The sequence below is a fragment of the Malania oleifera genome, chromosome 7, assembly GCF_029873635.1.
Source record: "Malania oleifera isolate guangnan ecotype guangnan chromosome 7, ASM2987363v1, whole genome shotgun sequence".
Lineage (NCBI taxonomy): Eukaryota > Viridiplantae > Streptophyta > Magnoliopsida > Santalales > Ximeniaceae > Malania > Malania oleifera.
In genome coordinates this window covers 13,377,762-13,395,614 of record NC_080423.1, presented here as the reverse complement: position 1 = coordinate 13,395,614, position 17,853 = coordinate 13,377,762, and the positions used below count along the sequence as shown (strand labels likewise).

The 17,853-nt window shown below is 36.4% G+C and overlaps 1 protein-coding gene across 2 annotated transcripts; it reads left to right on the top strand.

The window, feature by feature from the left end:
- Positions 1-1,855: 1,855 nt before the first annotated feature.
- On the top strand, positions 1,856-16,773 carry LOC131160087 (tRNA (guanine(9)-N1)-methyltransferase). Of its 2 annotated transcripts, XR_009137926.1 has the most exons (5): positions 2,143-2,740; positions 5,023-5,084; positions 11,782-11,900; positions 11,991-12,109; positions 12,206-12,834. XR_009137926.1 is itself a non-coding variant. In XM_058115415.1 (3 exons), exons 1-3 carry the CDS (start codon positions 2,084-2,086, stop codon positions 16,651-16,653), a joined length of 1,239 nt encoding a protein of 412 aa, XP_057971398.1. In that variant the 5' UTR covers positions 1,856-2,083; the 3' UTR covers positions 16,654-16,773. The 2 variants fall into 2 exon arrangements, 1 of the variants encoding a protein (XP_057971398.1); XM_058115415.1 differs by lacking the exons at positions 5,023-5,084; positions 11,782-11,900; positions 11,991-12,109; positions 12,206-12,834 and adding exons at positions 15,456-15,815; positions 16,432-16,773 and having other exon boundaries at positions 1,856-2,740.
- Positions 16,774-17,853: the final 1,080 nt, after the last annotated feature.

Below are 17,853 nucleotides of genomic sequence, written 5' to 3'. Positions count from 1 at the left end.
TTGATTGAGTTGTATTCAAGTCAAATTTTTGTTAAATAGCTCACTTCAAATATACTTGTGCATCTTTACAAAGTTAATCAAGAACCCTAGTGAACTCCAAACCATTCCAAATATATTTTCACTTGGGAGTTTTGATTAAATACGAATTTGTGTGTTGACACATATCATATATCAAACGATTGTATTGTTTTTCATATATTATTGAGCTTTAAGTTATATCATATGTTAATGTACTAGGAAATTGAATTGTACTCACAAGCTTTTGTTACAAGCATTGTTTTGAGTGTTATTTTCAGATTTCATTGTAAACACGGTTCAGGTTGTGAACCGGGTGTGAGGAGGAAGTTGTACCTCTTGTGAGTAGCGGATAAGGAGGGAGCTGTACCTCTTGTAAGCAGCGGTTTGTAAGGAAAGCTCCGTCCCACTTTAAGGAGTAGGGTTTTTAGTGAATCCTTGAGTGGTTGCTCAAGACGAGGACGTAGGCTAAGTCGGCTGAACCTCGTAAAATCGTGTTTGTCTTCTCTCTTCCTTTTACTCTTTATTTTTTGCGCTATATTTAAATTGAGTATATTGCATGTATAGATAGGAGTGTCACACTCACACATAATTGAGCAACTAGAAGTAGTTGGTAAACTTATAAGAAGTGTGTAAAAGGAAATTAAGTAGATTTTTTTTTAATATCCAATTCACCCCCCCTCTTGGGATTACACCTTAATCAATATCATGTTTTGCAGTTTGAGAAATACTGGCTGCATCAAGGTTGAAATCAAATGTGAGTTTACAAAACGCTGTTTTTATGGATTGCTTTGGCATTACTTCGTAATCTAGGCATAATTTTTTCTTCCAAGTTTCGATTGAGATGATTCAAAATTATGGGGAAATCTAAGAAAGAGTTCTAAAACTTTCGTGTTTTGGGTTTTGAGAGATACAGACTTTTACTTGGTCAAAATTGGCCTTGAAATTTTAGAATTGATTATGTATTAACAAAAGGAAGAAAGAAAAAATAATAATAAATAAACTATTGTTAAAGCAATCAATAACGTTCTTACCTAAGCATTGTGTTTTCCTAACTTTTCCCGATCCTTAACCATTATATTTATCCTCGCTAATTTCCAAGCCAAGTAACAAGAATGCTTGTAAAATGTTCAGCAAATCATTGAAATCGGGATGCAATTTTGAAATGAATTCAATGGTAAAGCATATAAGAAGAACTTGTGAATGGTTTGGCAATCTTAGCTGAGTCTCCAACTAAAGTAAGATTGGTACATAAAGATATGGAAGTTTACACATTCCTTTGTTCAGTTTGGTTAAAAAAAATAAGAGACATATTTACCTTTTTCTAACATTTTATACTAAAAATGTTAGTAAAAGAGAGGTGACTATCAACAGTCATTTTTTAATCAAACATTTTTATAACATTGTTGAATAAAATTGAGCCAAAACAAAGAGGAGAATAAAACTGCGTTGTGTGGTCAACCATCCACAAAAGTGGTCAGTTGACCACTTGCCCTTCTTTTTTTTTTTTTGTACATGCGCAAATTAAATTGGCACCAACTCATTAGCAGTCGACCAATCACCACAAGACGCTGGATTGGCCATATTAAAATTCAAAATTTGAATTTCTTTCTTTTAATTGATTGGTGGTTTTGGATATATCACGAGACTTAATGATTGTCACGTCTCAAGAAACAAACTAGAGGCACTATTGGTTGTTGGTTCATAATTGTGGAAGTTGAAATTTTAAATTTCAACTTCCTTTCCTTTCCAATTGCATTATCTATTTGATTCATAAATAGATCATGCAAGTGTTTTTTGGGTCATATCTAAGTGGGAGAAAGGGAGAACTTGCTGCTTTGGCCCATTTGTTGGAGGGGTTTGCATTTTGTCCCTGGAGAGAGGGGTTTGCATTTGGTCTTTGGAGAGGCAACTCACATTCTCTCAATTCTTCATTTCCTATTCTTTATATTTTTCTTTTTTAAGTGTTTTCCCCATTAGAATACATAAGGTTTTCTAATTTAGGCCAGTCCTCTCATATTTTGATATTTTGTAACATTTTAAAATATAAATAAATTAAGTATGTGACATGAAATTTATTTTCCTAAGTAGAGTTACAAATTATCATCCATTTTTGGAAAAAAAAAAAAGCATACGTCAACAAGATTTTCCATGGGTCCTAACACCCTCCGCAGCCCTCCCAATGTCACTAAACGCCCACTTCCCCTCCCTCCCTAGATTCGCCGGACCAGTGTGCCCCTTCCACAGACTCTCCTCCTTTCGCCTCCGGCTCGACCCTCACGCTTGCACACAAGCTCCAACTATGGAGGCCATCATCCCAACAGAACCACCGGCTGCCGATACCCAATCCAGTGGCGACCGCGCTTCCCCTCCTCCTCCCCAAACGATGTCGAAGAACGCTCAAAAGAAGCTGTTGAAGCAGCAGAGGTTCGAAGCGAGGAAGGCGGAGAAGAAGGCGGCGATGAAGGAGCGCAAGAGGGAGGAGGGGAAACGGAAGCGCCGGGAGTGGGCGGAGATGCTGGCGAGCATGTCGGAGGCGGAGAGGGAAAAGAAGATCGAGGCTCGGAGAGGGCTCAGGAAGGAGAGGATGGAGAAGCGGGCTGAGGAGAGGGAGGGGAAGATCCAGAGGCTCACCGAAGCTAAAGAACACGGCCAGAACGTCGTCGTCGACCTTGAGTTCGCGCATCTTATGACGCCTAGTGAGATTCACAGCCTCGTTCAGCAGGTCCGCCCTTGGTTATTTCTTCCTTTGCCCCAATTGCTTTGCCCTTGCCCCCATTTTCTTTATTTTTCCCTAGAATGAGGCACATTTTATGTCTGTGCCAGTCTCATTACCATCATTATTCTAATAATAGTTGATATTTTTATGCTAAAAAAAAAAAATAATTGTTATATTTATAAAAATATGTAAATTTTTTTGTTCTTTAAAAAATAAGTTATTTGGGTGGATATGTGCATGGTCTGGAATTAGAGGTAGGAAATTAGATAAAGAGAGAAAATGCTACAGGACAAGAAGGATAAGAAGTGTAGGGTATTTCTCTGTAAAATATGAATTTGAAAATCCAAAAAAAAAAAATGGAGAGAGAACAGAAAAGAAAAAAGAAAAAAGAAAAAAAGAAAAAGTAAGACAAAAAAAAACTGCAAATCTTTGAATAGTTGAGGCTGGGTTCTAGCCTTATAATTAGGCCCCTAAAATGACCAGAAGATGATGATATATTGAATTATGAAGTACAATAATAGTGGCTACTTTGATATTTCATTTAAAGGTGTTTATTTTAGAGTACTATGAATTTTAATATCATTGTGTTTCAATGGCTACAAAATAGCAGGTACCCCATGTGTGCGTCTCTGTGTGTACGTATGTATTCTTTTTGAAGGGTTTTAGGGATACAGGATCCCCCAAAGAGCTGATTTCTGCTCTGGTCAGTTAAATAGGATTTTCAGTCAAGTTGCAGAATAGATTCTGAATTAAACAATAGGCAAGGACATACTTGTGCCAGTTGGTGATATAAACGAACTTGAGAAGTAAAATTTTTCCATTTTGTATGCCGAAGACCTCTACACTTACATCCCCTAAACTATACCATCTACTACAAATGCCACTTGAACCTTTAAAAGTGACACTTATACCTCCCAAACTATGTCTAGGGTTGTAAAAAGCCCTCTCAATTAAAAAATTATAGTTAAATATAACAGATTATTGTAATGTAAATGGTACTTGAATGGTTAATAATTTTTTTGATAAAATTACCCTTAGAAGCCTAAGGAATATTATTATTGATAAAGTTTACTATATGAGCATGACAAAAATGCTCATAAAGGAGGGCTGGTAATGTCCTCCACTGGTTTGGTACTAACTAGGGGTTTTGAAGGGCTTATATAGATTGGAGTTCCAGGTAATACGCAAAAAAAAAAAAAAAAAATCCATAAGGGGAAAAATACAAGAGAAATAACATGTTAAAAACATGGTATAATTAATTGAAATATAAGAATAAAAAAAGAGAAAAACTTGTAAACATTGGTACTATCGTAAACATTAATAAAATAGATTACGATTTTTATCCATTCACATAGCATATATGTTATAAAATTGCATTGTACTGTCCAAAAAGCTTAATAAAACAAATAATTTGTACCAGATAGAAGAAATAATTATTTATTTTATAAATTTAATGTGTAGTGAATTTATATGATATAGAAACTTCACTACAATTTTGCAGTCTTGTGGTTGTTTGATTATTGCCATTGAAAGTTGCTTCCAAACTAGATGGAGAGAAATTAAAAAAAAAAGCATTAAAATATTTTTATTATTTTAGTAATGGATTTTAACTCCATTACCCTTTTGATAGTCTAGGGGATGTAAGTATCACCTTTAAAAGTTTAAAGGGACATTTGTAATGGATGATATAGTTTCGGGGGTGGAAGTGTATTTACCCTATATTAATAATTTTTCTATATTTTGGATATTTAAAGGCACTTGTCAAAAGATTTTTTTTTGAGTAGCCTACAGTCTTATATTCAAACTCCATGACATAATATAGAACTAGGAAATAGGGAAATTGCAGGTACAAATTATAATGAACCTACCCTTGAGAGGCAAGTTTGGAATCTTTTTAGTGAGCAATTTTGAATTCATGAATTAATTGGTGAAAACATTATGAATAAGTTGCAGAGCTTGTGACAATGACAAAAGTCAATACATGGAAAGAATTCTAGTTCAGGATGATAGGCAATATGTATTTGAAAATGGACTTGGGTCATTTTGGAATTACTTAGAATGATTTTGGAATTTTACCTATCTTTAGGCTTTATTTGCAATACTTTGTAATGCTCATCTACGGTTTGCAAGCTATTAATTTGTGTGATTAAATTGGATCTCTATTTTTCAAAAGTTCGATTACTTCTATTGTAGGGTTATGCTGAACTTTGTCAGTTTATGCATCCGTCTAAACTTTGCCCAAATAAATTGCAATAGTTTGCATTTGATCTTTTACTTGTGTTTGGTAGGGATTGGGTAGAAGCAAAGGGGAAGGAAAGGGTAGAAGGAAGGGAAAAGAGAAGGATATAAGGTGTGCTTTCCTTTCCCTATTGTTGCTTGATCGAAGATAAGAATGTGGAAAGGAAAAAAAAATTTATGACTCAATTCAATGGGCAAATCTCTTTTCATCCTTTTTTGCCCCACTTTTTATGGGATTGATTTGGAAGAAAAAGCACCATTTCCATCTTTTTCTTTCCTTTCTTAGATTTTAACCCTACTAAATGGAGGAAAAGTATATATATATATATATATATATATATATATATATATACTCACTTTTCCCCTTTTTTCCCTCCCTCTAAAGGCAATGTTATATAAAACTTATAAAATAAAACATCTATACCTTATATTTTTGTTTAAATGGATTTTTTTTTATCAAGATTTCTCCTTATTAAGGCATGTTAGGTGCTGGTATGCAGTCCCTTCAGATGTCTACTGTATGCCGATTGAAAGCAGTCATGAAATTTTTTTTAAAAAACTAGACCGTTAACCAACTTGTTGAAGCCACTGTGTCAATCGAATGAATTGGCTAGATCAACCCAGTGGTTATCGGTGACACTAGCATTGTTGAGATTTTGATTCAATGAATGACCTAACTTGAAGATAGGTGTCTCCCTCTATTTATAGTACAAATCAAATACATTCTAATGACCATAAATCCTTACTAACTCTCACTAATTAACAGACTAACACACTTAATAATAGTACTAAAAGGTTAAAATAACCTTTAACACTCCTCCTTAAGCTGGAGCGAAAATATCATATGCTCCTAGCTTGTTACAAATAAATTTAACACAAGCACCCCCCAAAGCGTTGGTTAACAAATCAACAAGCTGCATAGTGGAGCTCACATAAGTTGTAGTAATGAGTTTCTGCACAAGTTTCTCCCGAGCAAAATGGCAATCAACTTCAATGTGTTTTGTTTGCTTATAAAAGACTAGGTTGGAGGCAATATGAAGAGCAGCTTGATATCACACATCAACTCCATAGGCTCAAAAACCCAATTCTTTCAAGATGTTCTTTAACCAAACAAGTTCACAAATAGTGTAAGCCATAACTCTATACTTTGATTCAACACTTGAGTTGGCCACCGCAGTTTGTTTCTTACTCTTCCAAGAAACCAAATTACCACCAACCAAGATACAGTACTTGGTTGTGGATCTTCGATCAAAGGGTGACCTAGCCCAATTAGCATCGGTATATCCTTGAATTTAAGTGTGATCCTAATTTTGATATAAATGACCTCTCCCAGGTGTACCTTTGAGATATCTCAAGATGCGAATTACTGTATCCTAGTGACTTGTCCTTGGAGAATTCAGAAATCAACTCACAACACCTATTGCAAGAGACATGTATGGTCAAGTGACTGTGAGATAATTCAACTTTTCAACAAGTCTTTGGTATCATTCAGCATTAGGCTATAAATCACCTACACCCAACACTAACTTGCTGCTAGGATCTTGGATGTATCAATCAGTTTGGATCCCAGTAGTCCAATTTCATCCAACATATCAAGAACATACTTCTTTCGTGCCAAAACAATTCCCATATGAGATCCAGATACTTTTATACCTAAGAAGTATTTCAATGGTCCCAAATCTTTAATTTAAAACTTAGTCTGTAGAAAGAGTTTGAGACTTTGAATATCTTTATCATCATCACTTGTAATAACAATATCTTCCACATATACAACTAGAAGGATCCTACCCGGAGTAGTATGAAGATAAAACACAGAATGATCCACTACACAACGTCAAAGACCAAATGCAAGCACTACAACATTGAATCGAAAAAACCATCCTCTAAGAGACTGTCTTAAACCATATAGGGCCTTCTTGAGCCGACACACTAAGCTTGACACTCCTTGAGCAACAAACCTAGGTGGTTGCTCCATATAGACTTCCTCCTCAAGATTACCATGCAAGAAAACATTCTTCACATCTAACTAATGTAGAGGCCAGTGACAAGTTGTATCCAAGGAGATGAACAAACGTACTAATGTAAGTTCGGCAATCGGAGAAAAAGTGTTAGAATAATCTAAACCATACACTTGAGTATACCCCTTGACAACAAGACGTGTCTTCAAATGAGCCATAGAACCTTCACGATTGACTTTCACAGTGTATATCCAATGACAACCAATCACAGACTTGTTAGGAGGGAGAGATATAGAGTCCTCAGTACCATTGTCATGTAAAGCATTCACCTCTTCAACCATGGCATTCCTCCACCTAGAGTGGACTAAGGCTTCTGAAACAGGTTTAGAAAGGGCAACAGATGATAGAGAAGTAACAAAACAAAAATAGGTGAGTGATAAGAAGTCATAACAAGCATAGTTGGAAATGGGATGTTGGGTATGTTTACCTTTCTAGACAGCAATGAGAGGATCAACATCATGGGAAATATGATCATTAGACAGGGAAACCAAAGTCGCGGTAGTAGAAGCTAGAGGGGACTTGCTTCCTTGAAGTTGCCGTCGTGAATACACTTGCAAATTAGGATGATTGAGACGATGAGAAGGACTCGAACTACATGGAGACATAGGTAATTGATTGGGCAAGAACAACAAACTAGAATCTGGAAGATTAGATAGAGGAAGAGATTTATTGAGATTAAAGCATTCAGGGACTTGGTGTAGTAAGGTGTAGACCAAAGAAGATAACATATATAGAAACAAAGAAGCGATGTAGCGTAAAACTATAACAACGATATCCCTTTTGAGTATGTGAATAGCCTAGAAAGACATTTTATAGTACGAGGATCCAACTTATCCACCTTAGGAGTTAGTTGATGAACAAAGGACACACATCTGAATGTACGAGGAGGTAGAGAGAATAAAGGTGAATTAAGAAAGAGAATGGAGTAGGGAATTTTACAACTAAGAATAGAGGATGGCATCTTATTGATCAGATAGCAAGCATTAAGTACAACATCACTCCAAAAAACTTTAGGTACATGCATTTGGTAAAGTAAGGTGCGAGTTATTTCAAGGATATGTCTATTTTTCCTCTCTAAAACTCCATTTTGTTTAGGAGTGTGAGCACATATGATTGATGAATAATACCAAACTGAGTCATATAAGTAGTGAATTGTGAACTGAACTCTTTAGCATTATCACTCTGAAGTATTCAAACTGGCAAACCAAATTGAGTCTTTATTTTAGAACAAAAGGCACAAAATATATGGATAACTCAGAAGGTTCTTTTATTAAATATAGCCAAGTCATCCTTGAAGAATCATCTACAAAGGTTACAAAGTATCGGAAACCCAACCTGGACACAACTCTACTAGGACCCCCCAAACATGAAAGGGCTTGTAGCCTGTGTATTGACTCGGGAAGCAAAAAGGACATGATGATGCCTTACCAATTGACAAGACTTACAATCAAGACTAGATAGAGAACTCAAATTAGGAGCTATACATTTCAACTTTTCCAATAAAGGATGACCAGGGCGACAGTGAATTTGGATAGGTGTGGCAATAGTAGCACAGGCGGTATGAGGAGATATCGACTCAAAGTGATAAAGTCCACCAGCTTCACGCCCTCTGCCAAATGTCTTCCTCATATTCAAATCTCGAATAACCAAAAAATCAGGGAAGAATGTTGTTGAACAATTCATGGATGTAGTGATCTTGCTAACAGACATAAGATTGAAGGAAACTTGGGAATATACAAAACTGAAGGATGAGAAATAGAAGAAGTGGGATTTATAATCCTAATTCCCTTGACGATAGTGGTGGATCCATCAGGAAGAATAACACAAAATAAATTTGTAGGATACCGAAGAGTAGGGAAGAAGCTAGGCACACGTGTGAGATGATTAGTGGCAGTGGAGTCTATAACCTAAGGAATAGGATGAGCAGTACTAGATGACAAACATGTTGTGGGATTACTTGTTTGGGCAAGAGATGCAATGGGAAGAGAAGCTTGTTGTGACACTTGATATTGTTGGAACTTGGAATACTTTTCCTCTAACATAGAGACACTATGTTGCTGCCCACTCAGTCCCAAAGGTGTGGAGCGGTGGTGGTTGCATTGGCAACATGTGAAGGTCTACCGTGGAGACCCCAACATTGCTCAATAGCATGATTACCTTGTCTACAATGAGTGGACTTGCGAACAAGTGGACTTGCGAGAAGTGCCTTTATCTCGTCCATCTCTACCATTACGATCACTTGAACCACCTCAATAACTTTGTTTTTGTTTGGTAGAGAACTAGAATCACCTTTTGTGGTGTAGGCTGTCCCATAGTACTCAAAAGCAGGCGTGAGGGGCGCAAGGCGCAATGGGGTAGTGAGGCTAGCACATCATTCCTCTTGAGGTGAGGCTACCTTCAAGAGTTGCAGGTAGGCGCACTGATGCTCGAGGTGCAATGAGTCGCGCCTTGGAATTTTGAACATGTTAATAAAGAAAACGTAGCCATAACCAGCCCTAGACCTCTTCCCATCAATCCAGCCTTTGACTCAAACAAGCCCTAGCCCTTTGTCTTCAAGCCTTCGACTCGAACTAGCACTTCAACTCTTTGAACCAGCATGAAAACAACAGGAGCCCTTCATCTTCGACCCTTTGAAGCAGCCTGAAACTAGTAGGAGCCCTTCTTCTTCGACCCTTCAAACCAGCACGAGCCTTTTGTCTTCAAGCCTTCGAACCAGCAGGAGCCCTTCATCTTTGATGTTTTAGCCTTTGTGAGTCGTCAGGCTACTTCGAAGCTTAGACTAACAAGTCGTCGTCTTCTTTTTCAGTTCTTTTTCTATTCTTTTGCTACCTACTACTTCTTATTATATATTATATGTAATTAATTATGTAGTTTTAATGCAAACTTATAATTAACATATAACATTTTTTATTGAATTCAGCTGCTGTTTTGTAATTTGTTTGGAAATGCAGTATACAAACTATACATTTTTTTGAAATATATTATACATTGCTTTTGCAATTAGGATATTGTCTTAAATCTTAAATGGATTTTGGAAATGGAAACTTTGGCTCTGCAAAGAAAGATCGTGCTTGGAAGTATGCACATTTGGATGATAAAAACAATGAAATAATTTGACTTGCAATTTTGTGGCAAAGTCACAAAGGGAGGAATATTTCGGGCAAAGCAACACATTGTCGGTGGATTTCGACATGTAAAAGAATGCACCAAGTGCCCTACTCATGTACGTGAGGAGATTAGGGAGTATATGTTGAAGAAAGATATAGAAAAGGAGGAAAATGAGTTATTGCCTGACTTTGATGACATAGATCGTTATGGTGAAGATGAAGTGGATGAAGTTTAGGAAATTGACACTCATGGCAAGAGAGTGCTTAGTAGTGGAAGTGGAAGTTCATACCAATCTACCATGAAAAAAAACCAAAACAAAAGGGGTCTATAAACTTGTATTTTACTCTTGATCTTGTTTTTTACTCTTGATCCAAAGAAAGTGATTCAAACTAGAAAAGAAGGGAAAATGAAGCAAACATCAATAAATGAGGCGTGCAAGAAAGTATTAAGAAAAAAGGCAATGGTATATTTTGCTAGGTCAATGCTTGATGCTGGAATACCATTTGATGCTATATGTTTGGACAGCTTTGCAGTGGCACCTAAATCGATTGGGCAATATGGTCCCTAGAGTAAAGCCGCTTAGCTATCATGAAGTGAGAGTTCCTTTCCTAAAGTAGGAATTTAGTCGAACGAAAAAGTTGATGAAGGTCCATAAGGAGGAATAGGAAAAATATGGATGCTCAATTATGTCTGATGGTTGGAGAGATTCAGTTGCTTATAAAGACATAATAGACTTCTTAGTGAACTCTCCAAGGGGATCAATGTCAAGTCTATTGATGCTTCTAATATTGTCAAGAATGCAGATAAAATGTACAAATTGCTTGATGAGATGGTGGAAGAAATTGGAGAATCAAATGTGATTCAAGTAGTAACTGATAATGCTTCGAACTATGGTGCAGCAAGTAAGAATTTATTTCTAGAACTACATTATATAGTGTATATATTGTTTATTTTAATATTTTAAAGGTTTCACTCCTTGATTTTTGAGTAGGGAGATTGTTGGAAGCAAAGAGGCCACATTTATATTGGACACCGTGTGTTGCTCATTGACTCGATTTAATATTGTAGGATATTGAGAAGATGCCTACAATTCATAAAACTTTAAAAAAGGTTAATATTTTTAAATGGTTATATTTATAACCGTGTTGGTGTGGTGAACTTTATGAGACAGTTCATTGGAGGAAATGAGTTACTAAGACCCTCAGTTAAAAGATTTGCAATTGCCTTCATTACTCTTTGTTTGATCCACCTTCAAAAGAATGACTTGACGAAGATGTTTACTTCTGAGGATTGGAATACTACTAAATGAGCAAAGGAGGCAGTTGGAAAAAGAGCTACTAGTATTGTTTTGATGCCTAACTTTTGGAGTACCATTGTCTATGCACTTAAATTGACAGACCTACTTGTTTGTGTACTCCGTTTGGTTGATGGGATAAAAAAACCTGCAATGGGATATATTTATGAAGCAATGGATAGGGCCAAGGAAGCCATAGCTAAGGCTTCCTGTGAGAGAGAGGATAAATGCAAGGAGGCATTTGAAATTATTGATACAAGGTGGGGATGCCAACTCCATCAACCTTTGCATGCCACTGCACACTACTTGAACCCGAAATATTTCTATTCAAACGCCCCACATTGCGCAAGATGAAGAAATCATGGCACGTTTGTGCAAATGTATTGCAGGTTGGCGCCAACCCATGAAGTGCAAGATAAAGTCTTACATGAGTTGGAAAATTACACTAGCGCTAGTGGCCTCTTTGGAATTAATTTGGCAGTGAGACAATGGAAGATAAAAGCACCAGGTAAAGTGGCATTTTTACCACCTCTTTCTATCTGAAATTATTTTTGCTATTTAGCTAGTAGGTATTCATTTAAAATTTATTTTGTAATAGCGCAATGACGGATATCATTTGGATCATCGGCTCTAAACTTGCAAAGGTTTGCTGTGAAAATCCTTAACCTCACGCATACTGCTACCGGTTGCGAAAGAAATTGGAGCATATTCCAACATGTAAGTGATTAGGATATCGTGGATTAAAGAACATGAATTACCAATCTATTGCTTTTTAGAGTCATTATTTACCATATTAATTTAAACTTCTTGCAGCTTCACAACAAAAGAAGAAAAAAGCTAGTCCAGCAACACTTGAATGATTTGGTATTTGTGAAATATAATCGAACTTTGAGGCACCAATACAACAAGCATGACACCATTGATCCCACCCTTCTAAAGGACATTGATGAGAGTAATGAGTGGTTGATTGGTGGGATGGATGGCGATTCCAATGAGGATGATGAACCTGCGTTTGAATATGATTTTTGATTTGGGGTTCTTTTGGCAGAGCTGCTGGGGTAAATAACCCCCTGCATCACACTAGATCAAGAATAAGTGAAAATATGCCATCATCTGCTAGAGGAAGAACTTCATCTAGCTGTGCTAGGGGCCGGACTACAATGTTGGAACTTGTAGATGAGGATGAGATCCAAGTAGATAGTGCAAAGGAGACGGAAGAGGAAAAATATGTTGGAGAAGGAAATTCTGATGATGAAGAAGAAGATGATGATATCTTGGCAAACTTAGTTTATGATGAATGATGAGTGATGAGTGATGATTGAGGAGGATTTTTAGATTTTAGACTTGAAATTGTTTATTGTACTCTTTTCTTTTGATGTTGAACTATGTTGATGCTTTTGGGCCTTCGACCTAGCAGTTACATTAAATTTCCAATTTTGGTATTGAATATTTCGGCATTTTAAATTCTAATATTACTATTGATGCGTTCATATATCAATTACCCACCAAATAGGCATTGAGCACAATTTTTAATGTTACTAGAGTATAGAAGCTTGGCATAATCCCAAATCTCTTTGCATATATCTAGATGCAATCTGGGGCTCCACCAAATTCCAGAAGAGGGAAACAATCAAGGCATCTTTTTGAATCCAAACATCTTTTCTCTTCTCATTCGAAGGATCGGATTGGAGCAAGTGGTCAGATTTTCCTAATCATGCTAAATCAAGCTGAACAACCTTAGAACATTGCACATAATTCTTTTCATCCAACTTGGCAGCGATGAAGGAAACATGTTTTTGGGATTCATAGATTCCATTCCAACACTCACAAACCAGTAGCGACACCAATGTCAAACAAGAAGAACAATGAAAACTAATCGGGACAACCAAAAACAATGTGAAACACCGAAACAACCGTGGATGACTTACCAACTGATATAGCACTGCCACAACCTCATAATTCAACTTACGAACACTGCCACTGCTCCAAGAAACTCACAAAAAAGGCCATTACGAACACCGAACAATAACTAATGGATTATCAAGAGTGCATGGTCAAAAGAGGTTGGACATTTGAGCAAAAAACATGCCCAACAGCTTGATAATATGGTCCAGGGAAGGAATCAGAACATGGTGGAGAAAAAAAATGAGAAAAAGGTGGCTGGAATCTCTCTCATGTGGCAGCGCATGGGGCACTTTCTGGCAATAGGGTTTTGTATGGTTTTCAAAGGGTTCTGTTTTTGGCTGTTGGTTTTATAAAATAATGAAGGGTGGAGGTGGATCTTAGAAGGGTAGCGATGGGAACGTATTTTCTGGCGACAATTAAGTGTGATAGGGTGGACATGGATCTGAGCATGATGTCATTTATTATTGTTGTTGTCATCAATGTTTTAAAAGGCTCGATTTAGGCTTGCCTAGAACACCTTGAGACTTAGTCTAAAGGGCCAAATTCCCGAAAGACCAATGCATTACACTCCCAGGGTTATGCATTTGTACAAAAGGCATGCCTTTTGTGCCTCTTTGTTGAGGCTTACACATTTTGACTCTGTAAATTTCAAGTTAGAAACTACATTTTTCAAAACAGAATGGGGGTTGGTCCCCGTTTGATTCAATATGTGTCAATGATGATAGTAAAATGTTCCGACATGGGCCTGGGTAGGAGCTCTCGAGTGGTTCTTTGAAAGTGAGTATCCTAATGCATTGAGATAAGGAATTTGTCAATCCTTGAGAAGGAAGATGGTTCCCTAGAGTTGGACCAAGTGAAAGCACCACCAATGAGAGGGAGATCGATGAGGGCATTCACGTTGGTGAAGTCTAGGAGCTCACTCATACATCTGTTCTCCACTCGTTCCACTTTCATAGGGGTGCAACATCAGGTTGAAATATCCTCCAATAACCCAAGGTGCATCCCAACAGCCTATAATCTCCAAGAGTTCAGTCCAAAACAAATGCCTATGAGGTTTTTCGCCTAGACGATAGACCCCAGTGAGAACCCATAGAAAATTGTCATCTAGATTTTTAAATATGCATGAGAAAGAGGAGTTGATGGAATGATCGATCATCTCCGCCACGTTGAGATTCCACAAAATGAGGATGCCTCTTGTGTTGCCCACATCACCAAGGGGCATCAATCCACAATTCTCCCATCCGCAAAGATCTTTGACTAAGAATTGATCCATATTTTCCTGGACTATGTGACCTCTCCATTTTTTATGGAAGGATTTGATTAGGCCCCTTTTATCTTGGTCATCTAATGCCCACTTATTCCAGGAAATGAGTTTATGGTGTTGCAAGTTTGGTGATAATTCTAGCTAGTTTCAAAAAGTAATGCACAGATTTCACACCATAAAGTAACATGGCAAGTATTTAATTGGGAATGTTTTTAAACTACAAAAAGAATTGGAGAGATCCAATGTGAAGCAGAGCATGAAGGCATGTTTTCTGAATTGTCTTTATTCTTTCTCGTTCCTTCTTCTTTTTCCTCCTTTCTTCTTTTGCTTCGCCTCTTTCTCTTCTGCTCTTTCTTTTTCACTGTCCTGCATCGGAAATCCTTGTTGCTTTTAAATTTGCCTGATTGGCATGAACTAATTTAAACACAAAATCCATTTGCTATTATTCTCCAATATCTTCATTGTTTTCTGTACCCTAATCCTTCGGATGCCTACAACCCTCCTTTCTTGTAAATTTGCTCAATTGGATATTAGTTAGCAATAAAATTTCCTCTCATGATTGTTCTCTAAAGTGTTCATTGATTTCTATTGAATTTTGTACCATCTCATCAATTATGTCGGTAAGCATTCCAAAGACTATTGTTATATTCGCTGTTTTCTTCTCCTTTTTGCTTTGTTATTGGAAATGATTTGTTTTGGTTTCTGACACAATTTGCTGCCAATAAAACCTGCAGATAATGTTTTGTTATGCAGCGAATGGAAGATTTACTTCTTCTATTTATTGTTACATCCGTGATCCGCTGTTTTTCTTCCCTTTTTTTCTTTGTCCTTTTTTGATCTGGGAAATGATTTGTTCTGGTTTCTGACACAATTTGCTGCCAACGAAACCCACAGATAATGTTTTGTTATGCAGTAAATGGAAGATGTACTTCCCCTGTCCATCTTTGGCTAACTGGATGCCAGGGAGAAATAGAGAGCCAGTTGAAAATGGTCTCAGGATTTGATAAGTGGATAATTGAGAAAGAAAATAGGTCATATATTGAAGCCTTGCAGGATCAGAAGGAGCATCTAGTATATCTCACAGCGGATGCAGAAACAATTTTGGAAGAACTTGATTCAAAGAAAATATATATTGTCGGTGGATTAGTGGATCGAAACCGGTGGAAAGGGATAACCATGAAGAAAGCAAAAGACCAAGGAATCCAAACAGCCAAACTACCAATAGGGAATTACTTAAAGATGTCCAGCTCACAGGTATGGTTGGTCTTCCAACCTTTTTCTTTTCTTTGAAGCTGGTTAATTTGTAAATGTTTGTCTATAAAGATATACCCGCAGTTCTCTATGCATATGAGAGAAGGGTTCATTTTTTTGCAAGCCTCCTGTTATATTTTTATTTTTTTACAATCCTTGACCTCAGCGACGCAGTTTGGATGAAAGCTCTAGGTTAAGCTCAAAGTATTAAATTTTGGCAAAATTTTTTATTTTGGGAGGCGTCAAAATGGAAACTGCATTCTGTTTCTTTATTGCGATCTTCTGATCAAAATTTTTAAAATTTTGGGTTTTCAATTTTAAAACTAAAGAAAAAGAAAATCGTGGGGCATTTCATTTTGGTTCTAAATTGTTCATGACCATCTATTTTAACATTTCCCAAATGAAATTTACATAATTTACTCAGAGTTCAGATTGTTTAAATTAAAAATGATCTTTCTATCAATAATTGAAAATTTCATAAATTGTCACACTCAAATTTCCATTGAAATCAAGCTCTTTAGTACTCGGTTAAGTTTTCATGGTAAAGACGAATGTATTTTTAAAATGCTATGTGCGGCACCCAGTGTCCTAAGGTTCTCTCTATCATATTTGGGTGCAGGTTCTTACTGTGAACCAAGTGATAGAGATACTCCTTCAGTTCTTGAAAACAGGGGATTGGAAGACTGCATTCTTTCGGGTTATTCCTCAGAGGAAGAGATGTGAGGCTCATTCAGACGAATGCCAAGAAGTGGGAGGGCTTGGAAACAAAGAGAGAGATGATCAAGTTGAGAGGAAAAAGAAATGTATTGAATTCTCTTCCCTGGGTGAGGAAACTCATTGACTTAAAGCTTCTCTTTTTTCTTTGGGAGTATTTCACTTCTGCACTATGTTTTGCTTTGCCAAGGATGGGAACTTTATTATGGATGAATTAAATGCAATATGAGCATGTGGGTGTTAAATCTTTGCACAGTGTATGATTTCTGGTTTTGCGCATCAATGATGATAATGCTTGGAATCATAAGTGCTTTTTTGGAATCAGTGATGATAATGCTTGGACAAGTGATAGTTGCCTCTTGAAACATTGGAAGATTTTCTGCCAATTGCATTAAAAAAATTTTTAAAAAAAAAAAAAAAAAAAAAAAAAAAAAAACGAGAAAAGAACACTAAACACAATATGACAGGTTCATTGCAAGTTATACGCTCCCAGTCTGTACAAATAGTGGACTCCCATGGAAAGAGATGACTACATTTTATTCGTTATAGTGAAATAATTACCTTGAGGTTTGGTTCGTAGTATTAAAAATATTTTCATCACTTGATTTTTTTGAAAAAAAATTATTTTTAAAAGTCAGATGCTCGTTTTACAAGAACATTTTTGTTTGGTTTGTATTGTAAGATGCCTAAGAATATAAATGTCTCATATCAATGTTTGGTTGAATATGAAAATTCTAACAAGCATGTCAATAAGATGACTTGTACTCTTAACATGTGTATACTCAACATGTTTAAATTTCAATAAGTGATAAAGCATGTTGATGACCATGTGATATTTAATATATCACTCTCTCTCTCTCTCTCTCTCTCTCTCTCTCTCTCTCTCTCTCTCTCTCTCTCTCCTTGTGTTTGTATGATGTGTACTAATCATGTAATATATACATGTGTTGATATATTTTGATTATGTGATAAATATCATTTATAGATGCATCCATAGGTTCTATCAAACTCATTTACATATTCTATCACAGGCTCATTCACAAAGTCTATCACATACTTATTAACAGATGCTTTAATGAATGAAAGCACACTGGTGCATTTTTGTTTAGTTATATTTTCTATATTATAGCTTGATTATATATCTTATTAAGCTAATGAAAAGAGCTTTAAGGAATACAATTCATTAAATTCTGGTTTGATTTTACTTTATTGAATTACAATATTTGCAGAAGATCAAATTTTTGTAATTTATTGAGATTTGACATTCCATGTCTGGAAGGATTCTATACGTTGGATATGGAAATTCAAACCAAAGCTAGTTTGACTT

Excerpts from the sequence above, each read along its gene's own strand:
- LOC131160087 (XM_058115415.1), top strand. The coding sequence starts at position 2,084 with ATGAAATTTATTTTCCTAAGTAGAGTTACAAATTATCATCCATTTTTG. Across the intron at positions 2,741-15,455 it reads TTCACAGCCTCGTTCAGCAG|ATAATGTTTTGTTATGCAGT; the intron begins GTCCGCCCTTGG and ends CGAAACCCACAG. Across the intron at positions 15,816-16,431 it reads TAAAGATGTCCAGCTCACAG|GTTCTTACTGTGAACCAAGT; the intron begins GTATGGTTGGTC and ends ATTTGGGTGCAG.